Source organism: Malus sylvestris, chromosome 3, assembly GCF_916048215.2.
Source record: "Malus sylvestris chromosome 3, drMalSylv7.2, whole genome shotgun sequence".
Taxonomy (NCBI): domain Eukaryota; kingdom Viridiplantae; phylum Streptophyta; class Magnoliopsida; order Rosales; family Rosaceae; genus Malus; species Malus sylvestris.
In genome coordinates, this window is record NC_062262.1 from 24,879,982 (window position 1) to 24,906,498 (window position 26,517).

Consider the following 26,517-nt stretch of genomic DNA (forward strand, 5'->3'; position numbering starts at 1 on the left):
TTCAGAGATTAAGTAACGAGGCAAATTTTTTTGACGTTTATCAACGAAAAATCACGATTTAACGGTTATTTTAACTTCGATTTTGATGATTTTTTACAGCTACACTCCTTGACCCTATGTGAATACAATGAATAAATTCGATCTTTAGTTTAAAATATTTATACTAGTGGATACCACAAAATCTTATGTTATGATGATCGATGAAAATTGATGATTTTTTAAAAGGAATAACATGCAAGCTTTGAGTTCCTTTGACAAGGTTTAAACTTTTGAGAAATGCTTCACAACCTTGAAAACAAAAACTCTTTCATTTTGCATATCCTTGCACGTTTAATATTTTGTAATAGACTAGTAGTGTATGAATGTTTGTTTATTAGGCTCTTATTTTCGAGTGTAGATGTAGTACTTAAAAGACAAATGTGTTTTAATGTTTTGAAGTAATATTTATGTGGCAATGTGTGGTATGTGCAAATTTAAGAAAAAATATATATATTTTTCTTAACGGGTCATAACGGGTCGGGTTTCTTTACCCGTTGGGTCATTGGTAAAGTGACCTGACTTATTAAGGACCCGTTAAGATAACGGGTGTAACATGACACGACCCGTTAAGATAACAGGTGTTACATGAAAACGACACGAACACAACAGACACGATCCGTTTGCCAGGCCTACTTGCAACTCAGTTTTTCAAGAGTTGCGGTTTGCGCACATGTCTAGGTTGGAATTTTAGCACATTTGTTTTCGAATAACGAATAATACTTTTTTAATTATTCATTTTTCAATACTTTTTATGTTTATGAGATAAAATTATTAAATATAAAGAAAGAGAGGATTAGAAAAGTTAAGCACTTGTTAGCATTGTTTTTAAAATGACTTAAAGTGTTTTTATAGAAAACTTTTGTGGTTATAAAAAACACTTGAAGCACTTTGCATTTATAAATATAAATAACGAGAGGTAAGTGTATTTTAAAGATTTATTTATATTTTATTAAGAAATGTTTAAAGATTTATTTATATTTTTATTAAAATATAATTTTTTTATCAAAAGTAATTTCAGTTATTTTAAAACTATATCCAAACTAACCTGATATGAGAATGCATGGCCGAATCATTGCTTATATTTATGGGGTTTGGAATAGTTTCAAACTTTGAAAACAGTTATGAACAGATTCGAAAATCGTGGAAAATTTGTTGCCTATTTTTTTGTGATTATAGAATATCCACCTGTGAACTTTTTAAAATCTATTCACAAAAAGTTTAAACAATCAAGTGCGCACAATTTCTAGATTATGATAAATAATAATTTTAATTAAAGTTATCCTTTTTTATTTGAACTCTCAAAGTGTACGCTTTAAAGCATCATTTCTGTCAGTACATATATGATTTTGAAATTAGACATTATTTATATTTTTGGATAAGTTCAGTGACAAAATAGGTATACGAGAAAGTAGTACTAAATATAGACTCGTTTGATTTTTGTGCTCCTTCTTCTTCTGAGCCTCTGACTAGTTTTTGATGCAGTTGGACTGAATGAATTGGTGAGTATTTTGCGTCCACGTTATTTATTCACTCTGTTGATTCCGTTCTTGCAGAAAAAAAAATATTCTAAGCTTTGAAGTTTTTGGGTTTTCACAAAGATTTTATAGTACAAATAATGTTTTTGTTGTTTTGATAAAGACTAATGTGTGTTTTGCTTATCGGTTCATCGAATAAATCAACTTTTTTTTTAAAATCCCCTTTTAATTATCATGATAACTTCTAGTTTTGTTTTCGATTATTTTTAACTGGGTTTTTGAGTTGGAAAAGAATTCAACTTCTGAGACTTTTTATGTTTAAAAGTTGCACCATGTCATTTTACTGTCAAGAATATTGTTGGTTGGCGTAATGTAATTTTTTCCAAAAAGGGAAATGATTTTTGGTTCCAATAGATTCTGTGCTTGAAGACACACTATTTATGCTGTGCAAGTGCAATCTTTTCTGAAAGGTAAGTTGAATTTTTCCAAATATTCTCTTAGTTTATGGTTTTGGTTGTTCCCTGGGATTAAATATGGAAATTACAATATTTAAGCATGTTATTTTTATTTATATCATATTTATGCAGATTTGGAGAAATGTCCATTTCTGGCTCTGCTCTGTTCTCATAATCTTTACAGCTTTTCTATTGTTGTATTGGATTATATTTATTTTAATTTATTATATTTTCCTTTTATGGATGCAAAGAAAAAGGAGGAAAAATCTTCTGACAGAAGAGAAAGAAACCTCAAAATCTTTGGTTCACTGAATCTTTGACCTAGTGCTGTTAGATTTTTAGTATTTCTTCACAAATATTAGGGTTTAGATTCTGTATTTTAGTCGTATTTCTGTCCGTACGGCACTGGTAGATTGAGAGCATTTATTTTCTTTTATTCGCTCCATTGAAGGGTAATGTTCTATATATCACATGTTTTCTCTTGGTTTATGTTTTTATTTTCTTGGTTATGAATTTCCCGTGTTTTTGGGCATTTTTTCTGAGAGTTGAACTTTGCAATATGTATATTCTTTGGCAGTGAATAGATTGATGATGGATTTTTCTGTGTCCACAACCGCTGTTTACAATAGAATCCAGAAACTAGAACCCGAAAATGCTACGAAGATTATTGGCTTTCTTCTTTTACAAGACCATGGCGAGCAGGACATGGCTCGGTTGGCTATGGCTCCGGAACACTTGATTCACCAAGTGATACTGACAGCCAAGGCTGAACTTCAGCAGTTGGCTACCAAATCAGTGTCATCCCCACTTTCACCTTCCTTTAACCGGACAACAGGTGCTTTCGCACCTTATTCGCCTATTTCGTCAAGGCATTTCTCATCTCCGGCAGCCTTTCAAGTCCCAACTTCATTTTGGGATCGGCAACTAATTGATAGGCACAGCCCGGATTTTATGCCATTGGGTTACCCTGACTCTATTACTGTGCTGCAAAACCAGGCTCAGTTTTTTAGTTTGGAGGATCAAATGGAATCAGTTAATTCTGAGATTTCAGGATTCTCTAACGATTACTTTTACAGGGATGCTGAAATGTGCAGCTTGAGTGCTAGAAATGGTAGAAGGATTTCAAACCTCGGTGATTTTCAAGTTAAGATATGTCACTATTTCAATAAGGGCTTTTGTAAGCATGGAAGTAGCTGTAGGTATTACCATGGACAATTGATTTCTGATAGCTTCTATGGAAATGATGGCCTAAATGATGATCATGTTTTGTCACCGGGGTCTCGTGAGAAGTTGGAGTGGGAAATCACCGAGCTTCTTCGATCAAGAAGAGGGATTCCTATTTCAATTGCTTCTCTGCCAATGATGTATTATGAGAGATATGGAAAATCTCTTCAGGCAGAAGGCTACCTAACTGAAAGCCAGAGACATGGCAAGGCTGGTTACAGTTTGACAAAGCTTCTCGCTCGACTTGGAAACAGTATTCGGCTGATTGACAGGTGCAAAATTTGGCCCCTTTTCAGTGTTTTGTGATTGATTGACTGATAGTCTTTCAGATATCGGTACATAACCAGTGCCTTTGTGTTACTTACAGGCCTCATGGGCAGCATGCTGTAATTTTGTCGGAAGACTCTGCAAAATACATGGAAAATCGGAATGAGAAAGGTGATCCTGGTCCTATTGTTAGCGGTTCGCGACAAATTTATCTGACGTTTCCATCCGAGAGCACTTTCAGTGAAGATGAAGTCTCAAACTACTTCAAGTTAGTCTAATTTTCTGATTGCTCTTTGAAACAAGGATTTCACGCTTCTTTAGGTATATATTTTCAGGGTTTAATAGTTTTCTCATTTTGCTGGTTTTCTTTGCAGCACTTTTGGTCCTGTTGAAGATGTAAGAATTCCATGCCAACAGAAAAGGATGTTCGGGTTTGTAACCTTTGTCCATGCCGATACTGTGAAAACAATTTTGGTAAAGGGAAATCCGCATTATGTTTGTGGGGCTCGTGTTCTCGTGAAGCCTTATAGGGAAAAATCAAAGCTTGTTGATAGGTAAATTTTCCTATTGTTATGTTTAGATTTGTACATCCTAAGTCAAACTTCTCAAAGTAATCAGTGGAAACTGTAATATGAAAACCTCCATGAGATTTTGTACAACTGAAACTGTGATAAGATTTTTCACTGCATATATATCCAACAGTTCGTAGAATTCTTCAATACAGTTGGTAAAGCTGTCTTTAATTCTCTGCTTGTGAAATAGCATGCATTAGTGCAAATACTTTTCTTGCCTCTACGATCTTTGCTTCAGTTAAAATGATGCTGGAAGGCCTTTTTCCCTCTTCCATATTAATGACCCTCTTTTTCAATCTCACATGTCTTTGCTTTGTGCAGAAAGTACCAAGAGAGAATGGAACCTACAGCATATTATTCTCCGCACTATACAGACATGGAATCCGAGTTTTATTCGAGTGAGTAGCACCTGAAATTTCTCAAATCGTTAAAACAATATAGGTTTATGTTTATACCGACCTTAGACATGGTGGCAATAAAATCTTTTAGATTATTTTGCGATATTTGGTTATTTTCTTTTATTTTATTTTATTCTTTTATCAAATTAATTGCGTATTTTGTTCAATTGGTGACTGAGTGCTTATTTTTGCTAATGCACAAATTGTTTTAGTGTCAAGAAGCTGTGATAACTCTAGATTGTTAAGGAAGAAGCTTTTGGAGGAACAAGAATATGCACTTGAAATAGAGAGGAGGCTGGCAGAGCTGCGTTTTGTGCAAAAGCCTGTGGCCAGTCAGCCGCAATCTAGTTACTTCATGGATGGGCTAAAAGTATCAGAAGGTTTGTAATTCATTTCAACTCTTTAAGTTGTCTGCAAACCATTTTTCTTCTTTTACGATTTTAATTTAGTACTCCATGTTTTTCTTTCTTCTTGGTATATTTCTTATTGTTGTAGTGCATGCAGATAATTTCAACTTCCCGTCTGCAGAATGTTTCAATAATCTGTTGTATGCTCTAAACAGTGGGTCTACAAGTGATGATAAACCCAAGCACACAGAAACCAATTACACTGACCATGATAGGTATATCATGTATGAGTTAATTTTCTTCTTCCGATGGAAGGTTTTAAATCTTCACATTGTTCTATTTATCATCTGTCAATGATTGTTCCTGTTTGTATTTGTTTTCTGACAAGGAGGTGTCGTTGCTTCATTTTCCCTTTCATTGTGGCAGTCAAGGACTTAATCTCCCGGATAGCCCGTTTGCAACACGATAGCTAGTGGCATTTCAACACTCATATAGTTTCAGCAACGCAAAGATTATAGAGTTAGGTAACAGTTCAAATGCAACATATTTGGTTTGACAACATAACCTTCTTTCGTTTTCTTTGGCTTCATCAACTTTTTGGCAAAGTTTCCTGCAAGTACATACTGTCTACAGAAGAAACATTAGATGACATTCCTCCCTATCACGCACGGGTTGACGGACATAGTAAAGAAGAATTCGTGGATACGTAGAAGTATATGCAAGAAAGATTTACAGTTTCCTAGTGTTAAGTCACAGAAATAAGGCATGAAAGTGTCTGATGTAATATTTTAGTCTTTTAGTTGAACAAAGGATCTTAGAATATTTCACGGTTTCAGAAGGTTTTAAATTTATTAAAATCTGTGTCACATTAAGCGAAGATGAAATTACCTTGAACTATATGTTAGGTAGAAAATATACCAATTCTATAATTTCAATCAAAGTGGGTAGTTATATTTATTAATTAATTATTTTATTGCTACTGAAATGATTTATTTTTATTATTTTTTATTCTCTCGTTGAGTTTGAAGCTCCTCATTTATAATTGCTGCATAGAACAAAACAAAGAGAGGAAGTGTGCTTTTAATTTCAATTAATTTCCATGAATTCAAGGTTTGCATATATTTTTAATTTTTCTGTATTTTAGGCGAAGATTGCATTGTCATTTAACAAATTGTACTTTTACTTGAATGTGTTAATTGGGAAGATGAAACTACAGTATCTTACCACATGACATTGCTTAGTTTGGAGAGAGCACGGTCTTTGAGACTTCCACACCTTCGGATCATCAACACTTTTTTTCAAGATAAATGTTCTTCTAATGTCGAGAAAAATGGAGTATTGGTTTATGTATTTTTGTCTAATTAGAGTTTTATCTCAAAATTAAAAATTTGTGGAATATTGTTTTTTTAATTTGTCACAACGCAAAGTAATAATTCTTTTAATATATATGTGATCATAATTTTCTTGTTATTTGTGATTAGTGTGCGTTTTATAATACATGATAAAAAAATCTCTGTTGATGTGTTTTATGGTTTCAACACGGTTACACAGCCAATGGAAGGATCAAATCATAGGTCTCTTCGGGATAATGTTAGAGAGATTATTATTTAAACTAAATTTTATAAACTATGTAAGTGGGGTTGTTGATAATTGAATTATTATATAAGTATTAATTAGTGTACTTATTTTTTATTAGTGACATATCACATTGTTTACAAATTTGGTTTAAAAAATTGATCTACTTAACATTACTTATTCGCAAAATGAATAATGCTAGGAGACCAAATTTTTAAACAAAATGATGTGTCACCAATAGAAAATATGCACATTAATTGACGTTTAATTAATAATCCAATCATCAACAATTACGTCATTTGATTCCACAATTTAGTTCAAAATTTTGGTCTCCCTAACATTACCCTCGCAAAATTATACGTTAAAATCATTCAAATCTAATTGAACTTATTTCTCAAACTCATATCTTTGAGTGGCAGTTGTTCATATAGCTAGGTTGGTGATTTTTCTGTTTTTGGTGGTTTTTGTCCACTGGTCAAGAAAATACAAGGAGCAATCTCGATGTTTGTTAAATGTAACTTATAGTAGTGCCTTATTGTCAATGCTTGCAAGATCATCAATGGGTTGTGTGATGTTTACCTCTTGGTGCTTTTCTGTTAGATTTACAATTAACTTTCAAAGTTAAGTTCTTGTGAATTTTATTTTTTCAGTTATTTGAATGTGGCTAATCCATATCTTCTGGCTTACATTTAACATGTCTACATCGTGCATGTTATTGATCGTTTTTAAGAAAAGTTTCTTTTGATTTTTCCCAAAGTAATGCTTAGTGGAGTAGAACTCACCTAAACGTGGTACATTTTTCCTTTATCATTGATTTACTTGATTATCTATACACTAGGTGACAAGTAAGAACGTCTTTTTTTCCAAGTTTCACAAGAACCAACAACCACAACATCCACAAATGAATATTGAGTAGGAATACTGCATTTTTAACTTCTTTTTTTTTTTTTAAATTTCTAGTTATTAGAATGAATATATCATCGAAGACAACAAACATAATTAAATAAAAGTGTGGTAACTAAAAAAATCTGTGGATTATTCAAATAAAAATCTCAAAATATCAAAACTAGTAATAAAAATGCTGTAAGATATAGAAAGGACAAACCTGCAGTGTCCTTTGTCTCATTCACTGTCTCTTCCTTTCACTGCTAAATTTAGTTTTCCGAAATTGACATTCACAAAATTATATTTGAGGGTTTTCTATGATCTAAATAAGCAAACCGACCCTGGAATCGATAACGTGCAAGCTTCTGCCCGCAGACTGGATCAAATTATGCCCGCAAGCAGGGCCGGCTCTGGGTGTAGCCCGACTAGGCGACCGCCTAGGCCCCCATTTCGAGAGGGCCCCCAATTTTTTTTTTTTATGTATAAGGAAGTGTTATTGACATTCTAAAAATTTCATCCTACACTCTTCATAAGTGTATTTTTCTTTCTAAATATAGAAAGTTTAGAATGTAGAATGAGAATTTTAGAGTGCCAATCATAATTTTCTATATATATTTATATATATAATTTTGTAGTTTGAGTAAAATATCTAAATATGAAATTATAAATATTTTTTTGGAACTTGCCGTGCAGCGTTTTGGGTGGGGGCCCCAAAAATATTTCTTTTTAAATGTGTGTATATATATAACATATATAAATATATCTTTAGAGTTAGAATTTAATAAAATATTTCACATAATTGTCTTGAAACTTGGCGTACAAAGTGTCTTGAGTGGGGTGAAACTTCAGCAACAATTCAACTTTTTTTTTGGGAATTTAACGCACAACATACTGGTAGCAAGTCTGCGCCTGCGAATTGGTTCTTTCCCACTCCACTTACAGAGATCAGGTGCCCGATCAATGCTTCTCTTATCTTCTGCTTCTTTTTCTATAATTTAATTTGCGAGTGCTGTGTTTGTAAATATAATTAGGATTTTCGATTCTAGGGTTTATGATTTGTTTATTTCAATGCATATTGTTTATGCGAAATCAGAGTATTCAAACTTGTGGATGCACTTAATAAAGTGGTTAAATCCCTTCAAGGAGATACATAGATTATGGGTGCACTTAACAAGGTTGGTTACTTTTGCTTCCTAACCATGGTTTTAAATATCGATAATATCGGCGAAATATCGCCGATATTATCGTTTTTCAGAGGCTTCGATATTTTTTCACATATCCGTCTCATTATCGTCAAAATATCGCGATATTATCGATAATATCGATAATATCGCGATATTTTCGATATTATCGAAAAAGTCGTCGTGGATCCGTCGTCGGAAAGGCAGCCGAGGCTGCGTCGTCCCCCTAGCTGCCCAGATCTCTCTGCAATCCATGCTCAAACCTAAGATCTGCGCCTCAATGACGCCGATTCCCCCGCCGTTGTCGAAGTCGCGGCGAAAGATCCACAACTCCAGAACGGATCGAGCTCGCAGTTGTAGATCCACAACTCGTGGTCTGTCCCCACGGCGAAGCAGGCGTGGTCTTGGGTTGAAGCAGACGGGGAACAAAGACGGAGGCGAGCGCGGCGCCGGCGGGGCAGGCTCCGGGGGGAGGAGGAGAATGGGTGGTTGTTGTGGAGGTTGAGGTTGGGGTTTGGGGGCGATTGGGGGTCGTCGTTGGAGTCAACGACAGAGGTGGGGTTGTTATCGGTGGGATCGGTGAGCAAGGCGGAGAAGGATCAAGAGAACTCAGAGTTCCTGGGTTCGCCGACGAGGCGGAATACGCGGACCAGGAGGAAGGCGAGGGAGGAGGAGAATGCCATGTGGAAGAAGGATCGAGAAAGGTCTCTGTGCGTGTGTATGGGAGAAGGGAGAAGAGAGAAGGATCGAGAATTCGAGAGATCTGTCGATCTCTGTGTGTGTTTGTGGGAGAAGGGAGAAGGAGAGGGAGAAGAGAGAAGGTTCCAGATATAAGTCGTGTGTGCGTGTGTGGTGTGCGTGTGTGGTGGCGTGTGTGATCCTGTGTGTGCGTGTGTGTGTCGGTGGCGTGTGTGTGTAGGTGGTGTGTGACGTTGTGAGAAAAGAAAAGCATGGTAAATAATTCAACTTTTACATCTTTTAGGAATGGTACAATGTATAAAGTGTAAAATATTGTACTAATTTAATATATATAAATGATTATGGTGTGTTTAAATTTCTTTCATTAATTACTATATATTTTTTACACTCATAATGTTTGTCAGCTCGCTATATAATCAACTTGATAATGTTAAATCCATCATGCAATGCATTTCCTTCCAATTTTTTATGATAAACTAATAGATAATTGACTAAATAAACATCTTGCAAAGTTTCAATAAAAATTTCCAAGTTTTTCTTACAATTTCCGTGGTTTCCATGTAATTTTTATCGATATCGATATTATCCCGATATTTCCATCGATATTTCCGTGTTTTCGGACTACCGATATTTCCGATATTACCGATATTTTCTTCCTTGTTCCTAACTAGTTTTGGTTCAAGATAATTCGAAGTTTCGATATTGAATTTTACTGTATTGTTTATGCGCCTCGTTTTGTGTTGTGTCATTTGTATCAAACTTTTGTGTTGGGTAGTACGTAAAATTTGAATTTTAGTTTGTTTCTTTGTCAAATTGTTGTTTACAGAATATTGAATTTTAGTTATGTAAACTTAATTAATACATTTGCGTCCAAAAACGCGAGACGAGTAATATTTAAGTAATGTTTGCATATCTTTATTCTTTGGATATGAATTCTAATGATTTTTGATGTAGAAATGAACTTTTTCATGTATTTAGCGAAATATTTTCTTATACATATAAATGTACAATGAGTTGGATGTCAAAGAACTTTAGGGCCCCCACTCGAAGGCTCGCCTGGGCCCCATTTTTTCAGGGCCGGCCCTGCCCGCAAGTTTCGTTAATACAATTACGTTGGAGGAGGACTTCACTACCAAATGCCAATGCAATATGGTTGTATTATTAAAATCCTTAGCACAAATTGTATTCTAGCTTTTGCGATGGCTGGATGTATTTTTTGTGAGTATTGAGTTATGTGTTCTAGTCTTTAAACAATTTATCTCGTTTCTGTTGAAAAATAATAATATTTAGGTTCATTTTTATTGTTTGGGATTGGGCATTATCCCATCCAAATTAGGGTTTCTTTTGCTCTCTATAAATATGGCTTGTAGTTTAGTATGAGAATAAGTCAGTCATTTCGGTAATCTTGTTTACTTGTTTTCCGTTAATAAAGTAGTCTTCACAGTTACATTTCGTTTGTTTATTTTCAGCTGCTCCTTTGCGATGACTTTATGTGGTCTCGTTCAATTCGTGTGTCCGTAAAACTTAATTCTAGATCAATTTCATGGTCACTAGAACAATAAGCTCAATTGACATCTCTGTATTTGTATGTGTTGACCAATAAAATACTACTCTTATCTTTTTTTTGTAAAATTTTTTTAAGGAAACGGTTTAAAAAAAAGGGTAAAGATTATATGGAAGCCAACCGTGAGATCATGAGTTGAGGTCATATAATTCTAGGGTTACAGCCAGCCAAAAGCCTTGTGACGAGAATTGTATTGTCGCAACAGTGGTTGGGGGTGGTGACAATGTTAAGGGTGGTATCTGGGCCTTACAAAGGCCCTTTGGACTGAATATCTAAAGCCCAAACAAAGTACTTAAGTAATGGGCCCTATAAAGGAGAGCACAGATAAACCAACAGTCAGCAGCAAACAATACACTGCCGCTCCAAGTTACATTTCTGCAGAAAGGCATTCATAGATCTCGGGTTTTTATATATGAAACTTGCACTGGAAAGGCAGCTTTACATTCTAAAAACGAAAACACATCAACATTCAACAAATGTTATAGCAGTCAGATAACAAAACCACACATATACTAACAATATAAATAGAAACTTCGGACGTGCGTATTACAGGTAACTAAAAACAAAAAGTTTAGCAGAAGAGAAAGAAAAAAAAGGTTTACAAGCTAGCAGTGCTGGTTTCCGGGGTTTCATTGAGGATGAACAAGCAACAAAAAGTCATCCTACGGATGACGGATGAAGCATAGAGTAGGTACAAAAAGTGCAAATACAAGAATGCGCCCTTGCGTTTTAAATCAATTGCACTTAGTAAAGCTTCTTGTTTGTCCACTTGAGCGTCGCGAAGATACAAATACACTACAACCTGTAATGAGTTGGTCAATCATTAGAAACTATAAAATCATATAAAACAATGTAATGAGAAAATATCTAGAGAAAGGGCAGTAAATAGAACAATGTAACAGATACATCATGTTGTATTAAATCAATTGTTTACTAATGTGAAGGAATTCAGTACGGATAACCAAAGATGTTAACATTCAAGTGGCAGACCAATTATTCCTCAAACAACTATCGTTTCTTGTTCAATTAGAAATAAATTACCTTAAGTTCCTCAAAGAATAAATAGTATATATAAATATTAATCACCTTAAAAGTATAGAACTCCACGATGAGAGTGTTTTATCTTTTCCGTCACAAGCAGTTAATACTCATCCAGATGCTTTGACCTGGAGCGTAACCTTCTACACAAAACTGGAGCAGCTCCGGTATAAACAAATAATGGCACTGGAGTGCACAACGACAACCTATATACTCTATATGAGAAACAAACTAGCCACCCAAACCAAAAACTGTCAAAAACCTGGAAACCTTCTTATTCCAGATTTGTGATAAGCGGGGGCTCTCAACTTCATGGCAACTTTGTTAACAATGTCATACCTTGAAATTTACCAGCATATGAAGTTGCTAAGGGAGGATGCTTGGCTCATCAAACACGTGTCAGTAACCCACACATACTTTAATGGAGGATGTTATCCCTTTCTTTCATATTTTTTGCAAACTCTTTGAGCAGTAAGCTCTGCCGGAAAGCCAAATATTTATCTAAGCTAGTTCCAGCCCATTGTTGACAGAAGCATTCATCAGTTGGGACCAATGAACTTAGAGGAAATGGCCCCTTAGGAGCTTTCTGCAGAGAAACCAAGAACCTATGTCGAGGGCGAATTCTCTGGTCTAATGACAAGCTTAGGTACATAGGATATTTGGTCAAGGAATGCACTTCGTTATGAAGTTCATTTATCAAGTACTTGTACTTCGGTTTTAAGTTATCCTCCAGTGATAGGGATAGTACCTGCAAGGATATATGTCAGAAATCGACAAGGAACATTGGTAAAGATTCAGAAAATTAACTTGTGAAGTGGGAAGAAGCAAGAAAGCTATTTTTCTTCTTCTTCGGAACTTGACAGGTTATCAGTAAAGGAAGTCATGAATCATAGTACTCCAAAATACATAAACATGAAAGAAAAATTGTTTCTTGTCACACAAGTATGAATAAATCCCATCCAAATAGAAAGAACGCAACAATAATCCAATGGGCATAAAGGAAAGTAAGCATACCTGTGTTAGACTAGTTAAAACTTTCAAGATGTCAGAATTACACATCCCAATACTCCTAAGGAAATTGATCCTGGGCAATAGCCCATCATCAATGCTATAGTGGAGGAACTGAGGATGTTTTTTAACCATCTTCACTATACTATCTCTGGTTGCTCCTATTTCCTTAGAAAGAAATAGCAGACGAGTATTCCATGATATATCAATCCGCTGAACCAGAATTTGAGGGCTTAACTGCACAACTTTACCCAAATCCTTTTCCTTAATCCCAACCTCTTCAACTAAGTATCTCACAGTTGGTTTCAACGAGTTCTCAACACTATAGGAGAAGAGGGATGGAGTAGCAGCAATAATCTGCCCGACCCTGGAATTCGGAATACCCAGACTCATCAGGAAAGCAACATGGGACTTCAAATTGTTCTCAACTGTATATTCGAGGATCTGTGGCTGCCTCAAAATCATTCTTCTTACATCTCTCTGTTTGACACCAACACTCAACAAATATTCCAACCTTTCCTTTGCTGAGCACACATTTATTTGAAGAGAAGGCATATGTCTCTCATACATTTGAATAAAGTGTGATTCCTTAAGCCCAAATGTGCTTAGATAATCAATAAGGGGTAACCACTTCTCATCCAATTGGACTTCTTCTGACAGTCGAGGGAATCTATCCTCCATAGCCTTCCTTGTTGCTAGCTGCAATCAAATAAAACAAATCAGCACTTTCGTATGAAATGGTGTACAAATGTTCAACTATAATTGATCATAGAATTTGAAAGCTCTTCATGTCAATCCACAAGCTACCTTTCCCTTGCGAGGAACATCCACGGAAGTGACTTCTTTTTTTTTGCTTGGACTATAATTGTAGTCTTCCTTGTTACTCTTCTCTAGAGTGCGCTTGCTGTTTCTGCCATCCAAATGACCATTGGAAAACCCCTTGTGGGATTTGGGCCTCTTTCTACTAACATCAAAATCTGAAATTTCCGCAAAGTCATCCTGGGGAAGCAATCCACACAGAAAATTCAGATGATGTTCAAAAAAAAAAAAAAAAAAAAAGCTACTCGTGTCATATATACATTCATACCAAACTAACATTTCATCCAATAGCTTATCACATCACATATAATTATAAACAACTGATCACAACCCAACAATCAATTTTCCGAATGTTGGGTGACGAAATGCGAAATACTTTCAAGCTCATCGTCTTTCATTATACATTTAGCTTGTTGCATACATTTTCAAGAACCCAAAAAGCTTGAAAGGAAAAAGAAAAAACCCACAAAACCAGCATCAACCTCAATCCAATAAGCAACCAAATGAAGGGAAAAACCAACAACTCCAAAAGAAAAAAACTTGAAACTACAAATTAACCTATACAAACAAATGGGCAGTACCAAAAAGTCAGCATAACTGAAGCAGCAGCATTCTTATTATGCTTATAATTAATGAAAAACAAACAAATGGGGGTGCAGAATAATTTACTCACATTGAGCAACCAATCGTCGTCGGACACGTCAGTAACACGAGAGACCTGGTCGTCGTCGTCTTGGTCGTAGGGGGTGAGAGGCTGGCCATAGCGGGACCGGCGGTTGGACTTGAGAATTTTGGGGTTGGAGTGGGTGGAGAGCACCACGAAGCGGCAGCTGGAATTGGACCTCCTTTTGCGACCAGAGAGATTGGAGAGAGTAGTAATGATGAACTGGGATTGAGAGAAGAGTTTCAGACAAGAAGAGGAGGAGGAGGAATGGGAGGAGGGGCAGAGAGAAAAAGGTACCATTTTACTAGATAGAGGAAGAGAGACAAAGAATATACCCTAAAACCCTCTACAGAATTATCTATATTATCGTTATCTTCTTCTTTTTTTTCTTTTTTTTTTTAAAAAAAAAAAAAGAAAAGAAAAGAAGAGATAACTTGTGGCACATTATGATTATGCACTCTTTTTGGGCCAAAGAAGTTATAAAAATTTCACTCTGCTAGTGACCACAGTTAAGCAGACTCATCGGCTCGAAGCATCGAATCCGGAACCTCTCACATTTTTTGTTTATTGAGGAACCGCATTCCGTGTCTCTTGTTGTGGTTATTATCTTTTTATTTTTATTTTTTTGGTGAATGTGGTTATTACTTTCTTATGCTGTCAAAAGGATCAGGATCATCTCCTGAGCTAAGGGTAAGGATCCTCCTGAGCAGGTCCATCGGACTGTTCAAATTTTATCTAACGATTACAATTATTATAACTTTTAGAGGGACTCTATTTTTGTAACCATTGGATAAAATTTGAATGACCTGATGTGCTTACTCAGGAAGATCCTCACTCTTAACTCAGGAGAGAATCTTGATCCCTGTCAAAATATATCTTTTTTGGGTACAGAGTCTCACAGACTTCAGAGACAAAAATAAATTTCTTTTTTCCTTTTTTCTTTCCTGATCAGCTCCTAACCAAACTATTTTTCGACTCTTACACATTATTTTTATTTTTTACTATCAAACGGATAAACAATTAGTAACACAATTAAACATAGATGTGTAGAAAAATAAAACTAGTGTGTTTATCATATCTTTTTTTTTTTTTAGGTTGAAGTGTCAATTTAGTCTCTGAATTACCTCAGTGAAAATTAAGTCTTTGAATTATTTTTCGGTAAAATAAGTCCCTAAATTCATTAAAAATTGCTAATTTCATCCCTATTATTATATTCAAAACTATTTTATCTAATTTTTCTTCAACTTAAGTCACCTAACACACTTTAGAGTGTAATATCATCATTTTCTTGCCTATAAGCCCTTAAAATTTCATATAGGTTACGAATTTAACGTTTAATTTACCGTCCAAAGTTAACTTCATATACTATTTCTTTTTGAAAATTACCAATCTACCCTATAATGTGTATCACATGCAAGTAACATGGCCTAAATTGAAGGAAAATTGAATATAGTATCTTTGAATATAATATTAGGAATATAATTGGCTGATTTTTAGAATTCAATGACTGATTTTTCAGAAAAAAAAAATAGTTTAGGAACAATTTTCACTTAGGTAATAATTCATGAACTAAATTAGCAATTCATCCTTTTTTTTTAAATTTGGTAAGACATGCCTCAACCCCGTTACCCTCCAAACACAAGGATGGGCACGTGATGGTCGATACCCGAAGGTGACGAAGCCATTTTAATATCCATGCAAGTTATGAAGAAAGAACATATGTAAATGAAATAAGTAAATTTAAATATAATGAAATATGAAATGCATGCAAGCCTAATATCTTTATAAAAACATGCAATTTGAGAAGGGTCCACTGATAGATAGTTTGTCACCAAAGAGCCGTTCAAGCTAGAAAGAATGGGGTCGCTGCTAACAACGCACCTCGGAACGAGACGAGCAGATTGGTACCTTTCTTGACGACTAACTTACCATGGTTTGGCTGAAAAATGGCCTGGAAGGTCGTGGGTTCACCGGAAAACTGGTATTTCGTCGAATTTCTGAGTAAACCTTAGGAGGCCCAACCGAGATCGGAGTTGGTCAGAAAAATGGCTAGAAGGTGGCAAAAGGACCATGGATTTGAAAATTTCCAGAGTTAAACAGTGACTTCCTTTGTATTTTTCGTGTTCCTACATCACCAAAACCACCCAAAAACTTACTAATTGTGAACCTTGACACGATCTACAATGATATGGACCAATTTTGAGATTTACCTTCACTGGAAACGGCAAGAATTCACCAGAGAAAAAGGTTGCACAGTAAAGGTTCTACTGTGCAAAGAAAGGGAAATGAGTGTGTGGTGAACTCGCCATGCTTGGGGATTCTTGACGTGGTGCTTGGGTGGTGGTGCGCTGTCGTGGACGAAGAGAAAAGGGAGAGTTCGAAGGTGAGATGAGCGAGAGCACGGGAGAAGCGAGAAATGAGAGGGCGGGAGAGTGATGATGAAAAGGAAAGAAGAAGAAAAATAAGAAAATAAAGAGAGGGAAAGAGATCTTGGGACAGGGAAGGAACACCCCAAAAAAATGGGGAATTAGACACGTGTCAGCCAAGGGAAGATCCAAAATGGAGAAATATCTTTTAATGTGAATTTACATAAATGCCCTTGACGTTCAAAAATTTGTAAAAACTTCGATTTAGCTCCGAATTCAAATCTGCTTGCGCCTACACATTCGTATTGATGAGTGCTACGTGAATAAATTAAAAGAAAAATTCCTACATTCATAAAATGAGAGTCAACGCTTTCGTTGTTAGGGGTATTTTTGTAAATTTAACTAATTAAAACTTAAAATTTAAGACGGGCTGTTACAATTTACCCCATTAAGAAAATTTCGTCTTAGCTATGGTTCTGCGCGATAAACACTTTCCTGGGCAATCATTTTGGGAGGCGCGGTTGGGAAGGAATTCTTCAGAGGGATTGGAAGGTATTATTGAAGTGGAAATGTTGTTAGAGCGAAGGTTGAGATGGAGAGTGGGGGATGCGATGAGCATCCGGATTTGAGATGATCCTTGGATACCGAAGCCACCAACATTTAAGGTTACTCCAAACCATAACCTTCAGGCTAAAATGGTGATGAAGTTTGTTTGTACCATACTTAGGGCCTCCGTATTTAGATCTCGTATAAATACTCGGGGGACTCAAATGTAATTATGTAATAAATGAAGGGGCAAATATGTAATAAGTGAGAAGCCCTTATTCTATAAAAGGATTCCTCACTCTCCTTATTAGGGGAGGCCAAGAGAGAGGCTAAGTCTTAGGCCATGGGAAGAGAGCCTGACATCCCCAAGAAAGGCTCATATCCAGCAACCCCCTCACACTCTCAAACTCTCTTTTTCTCTAGGGGACTCCCCCTCACCCTTGTAATCCATACATACATTTAAAGAGAAATACAATCAACATCAGTGTGGACGTAGCCCAAACATTGGGGTGAACCACGATACATCTTGTGTTCTTCACTTTCTTGCAGATTCATAGTCGGATTTACGTTGTTCTAAGACCCATCCGGTTTTGTGCATCAACATTTGGCGCCGTCTATGGGAATCGACATGAAAAGCCATGTCGGTTCTCTCTCAAATTTTCATCTCACAACCGTGAAACCTTCATAACCTCACCACTGTCCACGGTGGATCTGCAAAACCCAAGAGACAACCACACCCACTCAACAGTTTTCCTATTTCATCTCCATCGTTCGACTTACATATTATTCTTTTCACTTATCTAGTTCTGATATATATAATACTCTTTGTCCTTGGAAAGACTCTGAACTCTGTTTGCTCAGAAACCAAAATCATTAATCTACTCGCTAAGTGTTGTTAGGTTTCTGAGAAAGTTTCAATCTTTGTATTCGTGTTGTTAGGATTTCATTTAGGTTGTCGGGTTTGGACATGGAGACCGGAATCATCGGAGTGTCGGAGTCGGGTCTGGATGCAAAGAATGAGAAGAGGGTTTTGAGGGCGGAGATCGATACTTCGGCCCCTTTTGAATCGGTTACTGGAAGCCCTCTCAGCTTGCTAATAAGCCTTCTGAACATCTGAACCTGCGACTGCTAAGTCTGAGAGAGATGGAACGGAACAACATTTTCACCATCACACTCATTTGCCTTCTTGTCGCCAACATCGGAAGATAGGCTCCATCGTCTGCGCCTACTAACTCTCCTGCTATTCCAACCACCACCCCTCCAGCTACTACACCAGCTGCAGCTCCTAAGCCCAAGTCACCATCTCTGGTTGCCACCCCCAAATCTTCTCCCACTCCGGCGTTGGTTCCACCCAAGCCGGCCGTTGCTCCGACTCCCAGCAAGACCAAGAAGTAGAAGCACAAGTCTCTGGCGGCTGCTCCGACTCTAGATGTGGCCAGCCCGCCTGCGCCAGAGGGACCTGATGCTTCGTCTCCCGATGCTGTTTTCGCAACTGTGTTCCTTCACTTATTACAGGAAGAAGGTGAGGGAGTGCCCGATCTCAAGGACAATCAAGGACAATCCCGATCTCGACGCCAAGCCTTCGAGTCCTTCGGAATCCATCTCCTCTCCAAAACAACGACGTGGTGGAAAAGAGTGACGTCGTCATTTTCTCGGTCAAACCTCAAGTTGTTAAAGATGTAGTTTTGTAGTTAAGGCCGCTGCTTTCCAGGAAGAAGCTGCTTGTTTCAATTGCTGCTGGTGTCAAATTGAAATATCTGCAGGAATGGGTAGGTCACAGCCGATTTATTAGGGTAATGCCAAATACTCCTTCAGCTGTCGGTGCAGCAGCTTTAGAAAGTGTCAAAAAAACATCCATGGCGCCACTGGTTCAGAGCTCTCAACCATGGGTCGAAAAATATTGGCCGAGACAAGTGAAAGATGTAGCGCAGCAGGACGGGGTGGTCCGAGTCCTCACCAACACCCTCGAGACATCAAATTGTCCTCACATGCTCTTCTATGGTCTGCCGCGTACTGGGTTGGGATCGCTTGCTTCGAGACAGCAATAGGGTTGGGATGCTTGCTTCGAGGCCCATAGCGTCAAGGCTCTTCCTCCTATTTCAAATCTCAACAATAAGGACAAGTTGATCTTACTGGAGTAAAGAAAAAGAAAAAAAGATATGAGAATAATGGAGAAAAACAGAGACAAAAAGTAGAAAGCAAGCATGGCTGCCCACCCACTCCATTGTCTAAAAAGAGGGCGCGCTGTCGACCACCCACATGCAAAAACAAGGAATAAGGGGAAACTTTGCTCTGCGAGAGCACATGGGAAAGCAAAAGCAAAACAGAAAAACAAAAGCAAAGCAGAGAAACAAAAGCAAAAGCAGAAAACAAAAGAAGATAAAAAAGCAGACACAATTACGGTGGTGATGGCATGCAGAAAGGGGAATTATGGGCGTGACCCATTGAGCAGAGGGTCGGATTTATTTTTGAATGATGTGATTTATTTTTCTTATCTTTTGGAAACATCTGTATAACCCCATCAGAGGGTAATAAAAAAAATAAAAAAAAACGACAAGCCCAAAATAATGGGCTGGATTGTTATGTGGAGGGCGAAGACCCATATGCCCAAAAGAGCCAGACCTTATGGTTTCAAAATTAAAACCTCCATCCCTCCACTTAAGGTTCACCCCTATATTATCACCAACCAGGTGATCAAAAGTACGTCCAGTACTCCAAAATTATTCGGCAGTCTGCCGCTATTATGACCAACTAGGTGATCAAAAGTACGTCCAGTACTCCAAAATTATTCGGCAGCCTACCACTATCATCACCAACCAAGTGATCAAAAGTACGTCTAGTACTCCAAAATTATACATGACCATCACTCATGTCAATCCAAAATTATACATGAGCATCACTCATGTTAATCATACATAAACATTCATGAGCATCACTCATGTCAACATACATGAGCATCACTCATGACAATCACCATCATACATAAGCATCACTCATGTCAATCATACATAAACATTCATGAGCATCACTCATGTCAATCATACATAAACATTCATGAGCATCACTCATGTCAACATTCATGAGCATCACTCATGTCAATCAACATAAACATTCATGAGCATCACTCATGTCAATTAGCTTCAAAAGCTTCATTTATAGAGCTCCAGCTTCGAAAGCTTCATTTACAAGAGCTCCAGCTTCAAAAGCTTCATTACAAAAGCTCCAGCTTCAAAGCTTCACTTGTAAAGCTTCACCTACAAAGCTTCAGTGCAGGGTATACAAATACTGCCTCCGAACAACTGCCACTTCGGCCCATATAAGGATTGAATTTGAAGTCTCCAGCCAACAGACTCTATTGACTGAAGACTTGGGGGACTACACTATGCACCATATATTGGATTTCCGCAACTGGGCCTCATGAAAAATACTTGGGGGACTTAGCCCATTATTTATGTACTGAGGAGTGAACCCTTATTCTATAAAAGGGACTCCCTCACTTTCATTAGAGAGCACCCATGAGCATCACTCATGTCAATCAACATAAACATTCATGAGCATCATTCATGTCAATCAACTTCGAAAGCTTCATTTACAGAGCTCTAGCTTCATTTACAAAAGCTCCAGCTTCAAAGCTTCACTTTCAAAGCTTCACCTACAAAGCTTCAGTGCATGGTATACAAAGACCACCTCCGAACAACCGCCACTTCGGCCCATACATGGATTGAATTTGAAGTCTCTAGCCAACAACCTCTATTGATTGAAAACTTGGGGGACTACACTATGTACCATATATTGGGCTTCCAGAATTGGGCCTCATGAAAAATACGTGGAGGACTCTAGCCCATTATTTATGTACTGAGGAGCGAACCATTATTCTATAAAAAGGATTCCCCTACTTTCATTAGAGAGCACCAATTATTTATGTATTAAGGAGCGATCATTTATTCTATAAAAGGGACTCCCTCACCATCATTAGAGAGCATCACCACCTGCTGAGCAACTGCCTCGCCGTGAGCATCAACTCTTAGCCCATCACTTATGTATTGAGGAGCGAACCCTTATTCTATAAAAGGGACTCCCTCACCATCATTAGAAAGCATCGTCGCCTGCTAAGCAACCGCCTCACCGCGAGCATCAACTCTAGCCCATCATTTATGTATTGAGGAGCGAGCCCTTATTCTATAAAAGGGACTCCCTCACCTTCAATGCCACAAGCCGAGCCAACCAAGGCAACATAAGCCACAAACCGAACAGTCTCGCAACATGTGTTACATCTAGTTGAACATTATTTCAGATTGAGCATCGTCTCATATCGAGTATCAGTTCAAGACGACATTTAGTTACTTCGGCCCATACATTGACTGAATTTCAAGTCTCCAGCCAAAAGACTCTCTTGACTGAATACTTGGGGGACTACTGTTTGTACCATACTTAGGGTCTCCGTATTTAGATCTCGTATAAATACTCGAGGGACTCAAATGTAATTATGTAATAAATGAAGGGGCAAATATGTAATAAGCAAGGAGCCTTTATTCTATAAAATGACTCCTCACTCTCCTCATTAGGGGAGGCCAAGAGAGAGGCCAAGTTTTAGGCCTTGGGAAGAGAGCCTGACATCCCTAAAGACAGGCTCATATCCAACAACCCCCTCACACTCTCAAACTCTCTCTTTCTCTGGGGGACTCCCCCTCACCCTTGTAATCCATACATATAGTTAGAGAGAAATACAATCAACATCAGTGTGGACGTAGTCCAAACATTAGGGTGAACCACGATACATCTTGTGTTATTTACTTTCTTGCAGATTCATGGTCGGATTTACGTTGTTCCAAGACCTATTCGGTTTTGTGCATCAACAAAGTTAATGAACGAAGATAGATTAGCGTGGAATGAGGAGTTGCTAGGCGCACATTTCGCATTGGAGGATGTGAACTAGATTTTGGGTATCCCTATTCGTAGACGAGGATGTCATGACCGGATCGTTTGGCATTTTACTAAATATGGGGATTATACGGTGAAGTTTGGGTATAAAGTAGCGATGAAGATGATGGAGGCGGGGGAGTTGGGAAGGAAGGCGAAGGGTTTGACGAGTGAGCGGGACAAAAACAACCACACGTGGATGAGGTTTCGGCAATTGAGGATTCCAAATAAAATGAAGATTTTATTATGGAGGTGTTGTAACAATGCTTTGGTTGTGTGCTATAACTTACAAATAAGACATATGCGAGTGCCTGATGTGTGTGCCAACCGTGCAATTCAAATAAAGACGGAGAATCACTTGGTTTTTTAATGTGAATTTAGTCAGGCTTTCTAGTTTGGGATTTTGGTTCAACTAAATTTGCAGGAAGTAACGGGTGTGGATTTCTTGAAAGTTGGAAGAAGATTTGCTTAAAGGTTCAGGATGTTGAGGACAAGGATGATATTCTTTAGAGTATTGTGTTTGGATTATGGCGTATTTAAAAGTGCAAAAATGCCATGATTTTCAATAATTGTCATCTTGTGAAGGCTTTAGAATTGTCGAGGAAACAAGTGGTAGAGTTTCAAGAAAGTGAGAAGGTGGTTGATGAGGGAAGAAGCACGGTGAATAGGAGTACAATGGTAAAGATGGTGGGGGTGCGGGATGGATAGCACAAACCACAGTTTGGTACACTTAAACTCAATTGTAATGCTACTTGGTGTAGTAAATGAATGCGTGGGGCGACAAGGTGGGTGCTCTGTAATTTTGTTGGTTAGCTGGTGGTTGCAGGAGGGACAGGGAAGCTGCAGTCGTCCTCTACCATGATGGCAGAGGCGGCTGCCATTAGGGAGGCACTGTAGTTTTTTAAAGAGGAAGGATATTGTACTTTGGTTGTTGAATCTGACTCGAAATTGGTGATTCAGATGGCCAAAAGGAAGATAAGTGTGGAGGTGTCATTGGAAAGTTCATACATGATATTTAGGTTATTGCAAATGAAGTAGGGATTGTTTTGTTCATGTTTACTTGTAAGGAAGATAACCGAGTGGCGCATTCTATAGCTATGTTTGTTCAAAAACATAACGGATCATTTAGCTAGGATTGTATTGGCCCATAGTTTCTTTTCAATATTCTAGCTAAAGACGTAAACCTTTCAACTCGTATTTAATGCAATCTATCTTTATGATAAAAAAAGTGATGTAAAGAATGTTTGGCATGATTTTATTAAAATGTCTTCATGCATGCTCAAGTGTTAAAAATAAAAAAGAACTTTATATATCCTGTGTGGCATGCCATGATTTAAAAAAAGACTGAACTCCATCGTAACTAACGGGAACCGCACCACACCCTCAACTCTGAACTCAAGCATGTTATTTTGACATATGTCCTCTACATAACGGGAGCTTTAACATTGTTAGGTTTGCATCGGATTGAAAAATTATAATTTAAAAGGAAGAACAAAAAGCGTGCAATATCTACACACCCCTTTTTTACTTCTACACACCTTTCTAATTTTTGGCCGTCCGATCGGATGAATTGAAAGATCAAATGACAGAAATTAATAAGGGGTGTGTGAGAAGTAAAAAGGGGTGTGTGGATAGCACACCCCAAGACAAAAAGGAGCCAAATAGCCATTGGTACCTCCCCATAACCAACCATGAGCCACCCAATTCGTCAGCCACACCAACTTGCCGGCGACTGTTTGTTTTCTCTCCACGGCTTGAAAAAGCTCTCTCTTTCTCTCCTTCCCTCATCTATGATTCTCTCTCTCTCTCTTCTTTTCTTCATCTTAAAAAACTAAACCTGAACTTACAAAACCCGATCGAGTTCAAATTGTAGATTCACGAGTTCCCTGTCTGCCGTCATCGAAGACTAAAACTTTCCTGCGAAACTAAACTCAGAACCCAACAAGCATTGTAACTGACAGGAACCGCACCACGCCCTCAACTCATCAGCACCATCAGCCACCACCACATCTTTCTTCCGATCTCTGTCTCGTTCCCACAAAAATCTACCCCCACCAAAACCCACGAAACATTGAGATCTCTATGTCTTATGTTGGATCAAACGCCCCGTCCTCTGAGACCAATCCCCACCCAAGGCCAACCCGAATCTGTGAAACCAGGAATAGAAAAAGAAGAGAGAGAGAGAGAATGAGAGAAAAGGAGAAATGAATGTGGCGAGATGAGGGGTAAATTGCTCATAGTTGTTATTTCTATTTAGTTCTGATTAACGACTTTTTTTTTAGTACAATGACATATTTTACACTAAGGGGAGGGGTAGTTCGCCTGAGTTACACAATGAGCAACCTAATTTAGTATCAAATTTGCTATTTACGAAATCCAAACTTAAGACCTTTCACTTACAAATAAGGAGAAATACCACCAAATCATAGTACTGAGTGGTGTCAGTTCTGATTAAAGAGTTAAAATGGTAATTTCATTGCGTTTTGATCAACAATTAGGGTTCTATTAATATGTAGGTTAGATAACACACTAAATACCTAAGTTGTATTCCCACTCTCCATGTAAAATTTCCTAATTGAGTGTTATCCACATTTATTCCCTGATGAGTGGGTATGTGTTAACCAACGTGGCACATTTTGTAATGGTGGTGACAATCAGCCTATGTCTTTTCTCTCTCTCTCTCTCTAATCACTACCAGGGGCTATTGCGAGTGGCATATTTCCTCATTGTGGCAATGGAAGCCTCAGCTTCTTCCTCCATACTCATGCAAAAACCAAGCATTTTCAACAGCAATCTATTATTTGAAAGCAGCACCATCCCAAGTGTGCAAGCTTTACCAAAAAACCATGCAACACAAAAGCTTGAAGGATTGCAGCGATTGAATATATTTCGGCTGTAGCTGATCCCACCCCTGTCATCATCACCTGGCAAATTGCTGTCAGAGATATAGGTATATATACATATATATATATATATATATATGTATATGTATGTATGTATGTATTCATCCTTATATTTTATATGTTTGTGCTTTAGTTTTAGTGCTTTAAATTTTTGTTAATATTGTGCAGCTGGAGGTGCACCTTTTGTGGTCGCTGGAATTGAATTCAGCAAAAGAATAGTGAGTTCATGAATATTGCATGAACAATATATGTATAAATAAATGGGCTTATAATCCAATAAATCATATGTTTGTATTGTATAATATGTTATTGTTTATGATTTATGTGTGCAAATGGGGAATTTGTAGATAGTGTTGAATTGTAAGTTATGAGCTGTTTTAGAAATAAGCCTTGTTCTAAATTGTGTATTCACTTAGTCTAGAATATTGACAAGTGTAAGGCAAAATGATGTAAGGCTATGGATGCCATTAGGGGTGGGTTCGGTATGGTTACCGTACCAAAACCCTCGTACCAATTACCGTACCAAACTTTCGGATTGGTAAAATCTATTACCATTACCATACCAAACTTTCGGTATACCGAAGTTCGGTATTGCCAAATGTTCGGTTGGCATTGTATGGCAATGGTAATTGCCACTTTGTTTTGGGACAAAATTTGTTTTTGCTTTTTTAACCCAATTCAAGGGCAAAACTTTTTTAGTGTACCTTTATCTCATACATTGTAGCCTAAATTCATCTATTATTCATCATTTACAATTCACACACACAATAATTCAAATGATGCATCAAGATTCATGATGAAAATTAAGCTTACAATCCAAATAGAAGTTACAAACCAAAACAAATAGAAGTTACAAACCAAAACAAATAGAAGTTTCCCCCATGCTAAAGATCTTCTCTATCCTCCATTGGTTCAAACACACTTCTAGAACTTTCCCAATGTCTTCTCCCTTATGACCCGTGATCTTTATGAAGTTTATGATCCGTTTGTGCAACTTTCATTCACTATCCATGAAGTGAGCGGTAACTACCATGTAGTTAATGTTTTGTACCGATGTCCAAGTATCGGTTGTGATACTTACCTTTTGATTATGCATTGCTTCAAATAACTTAGACTTCTCCAACACATATAAATCCCACACATTGGCCGCAATCTTCTTCCTATTTGGAATCTTGAACCGAGGTTGAGCCTCTTTCATCATATCAAATTATTAGAATATTATAAATATGTGTTATATAATTATATATATTATATAATTTATAAATTATATATTATATTATATGTTCGGTACGGTAAGGTAATACCGTGGTAATGATATCAATTACCAATACCGTACCAAGAAATTTCGGTATGGTACAATACCGTACCATTACCGATCGGCACAAAATCGGTATGGCACGGTTGGTAATTCGGTTGGCACGGCAATTTGGCAAAAAAATCCACCCCTAGATGCCATGTGTGAGAATCCTAGATTATGATTGAATGAGTGGCTGAGATCATTTGGTTGTAATTGAGATTATTCCAGCTGTGTAACTAACTGGGATACTGAGCATATATTGTTGCAGTCCCACG

The 26,517-nt window shown here is 37.4% G+C and overlaps 2 protein-coding genes and 1 long non-coding RNA gene across 11 annotated transcripts in view; 2 read left to right on the forward strand and 1 right to left on the reverse strand.

The window, feature by feature from the left end:
- The first annotated feature begins 1,166 nt into the window (after positions 1-1,166).
- On the forward strand, positions 1,167-5,738 carry LOC126614431 (zinc finger CCCH domain-containing protein 18-like). 6 transcript variants are annotated; one of them, XM_050282096.1, is made up of 9 exons: positions 1,169-1,538; positions 1,929-1,984; positions 2,547-3,465; positions 3,561-3,728; positions 3,835-4,014; positions 4,354-4,430; positions 4,643-4,810; positions 4,935-5,052; positions 5,166-5,738. In XM_050282096.1, the coding sequence occupies exons 3-9, from the start codon at positions 2,558-2,560 to the stop codon at positions 5,248-5,250; spliced, it is 1,704 nt and encodes a 567-aa protein (XP_050138053.1). In that variant the 5' UTR covers positions 1,169-1,538; positions 1,929-1,984; positions 2,547-2,557; the 3' UTR covers positions 5,251-5,738. The 6 variants fall into 6 exon arrangements, with proteins under 6 accessions (XP_050138054.1, XP_050138053.1, XP_050138052.1 ...); XM_050282095.1 differs by having other exon boundaries at positions 1,169-2,421; XM_050282094.1 differs by lacking the exon at positions 1,929-1,984.
- Positions 5,739-11,069: 5,331 nt separating this feature from the next.
- LOC126614432 (transcription termination factor MTERF9, chloroplastic-like) lies at positions 11,070-14,547 on the reverse strand. 4 transcript variants are annotated; one of them, XM_050282102.1, is made up of 6 exons: positions 14,220-14,547; positions 13,535-13,726; positions 12,734-13,426; positions 12,059-12,467; positions 11,768-11,872; positions 11,070-11,483 (listed from the first exon to the last, which is right to left on the reverse strand). In XM_050282102.1, exons 1-4 carry the CDS (start codon positions 14,508-14,510, stop codon positions 12,138-12,140), a joined length of 1,506 nt encoding a protein of 501 aa, XP_050138059.1. In that variant the 5' UTR covers positions 14,511-14,547; the 3' UTR covers positions 11,070-11,483; positions 11,768-11,872; positions 12,059-12,137. The 4 variants fall into 4 exon arrangements, with proteins under 4 accessions (XP_050138059.1, XP_050138058.1, XP_050138060.1 ...); XM_050282101.1 differs by having other exon boundaries at positions 11,768-11,950; XM_050282103.1 differs by lacking the exon at positions 11,768-11,872.
- A 10,149-nt stretch (positions 14,548-24,696) lies between these two features.
- The window catches only part of LOC126614433 (uncharacterized), a 34,701-nt gene continuing 32,880 nt past the window's right edge, over positions 24,697-26,517 (forward strand). Inside the window, exons 1-2 of the long non-coding RNA XR_007620388.1 lie at positions 24,697-24,992; positions 25,114-25,394. This is a non-coding gene — a long non-coding RNA (uncharacterized LOC126614433). The remainder of the gene's footprint in view (positions 24,993-25,113; positions 25,395-26,517) is intronic.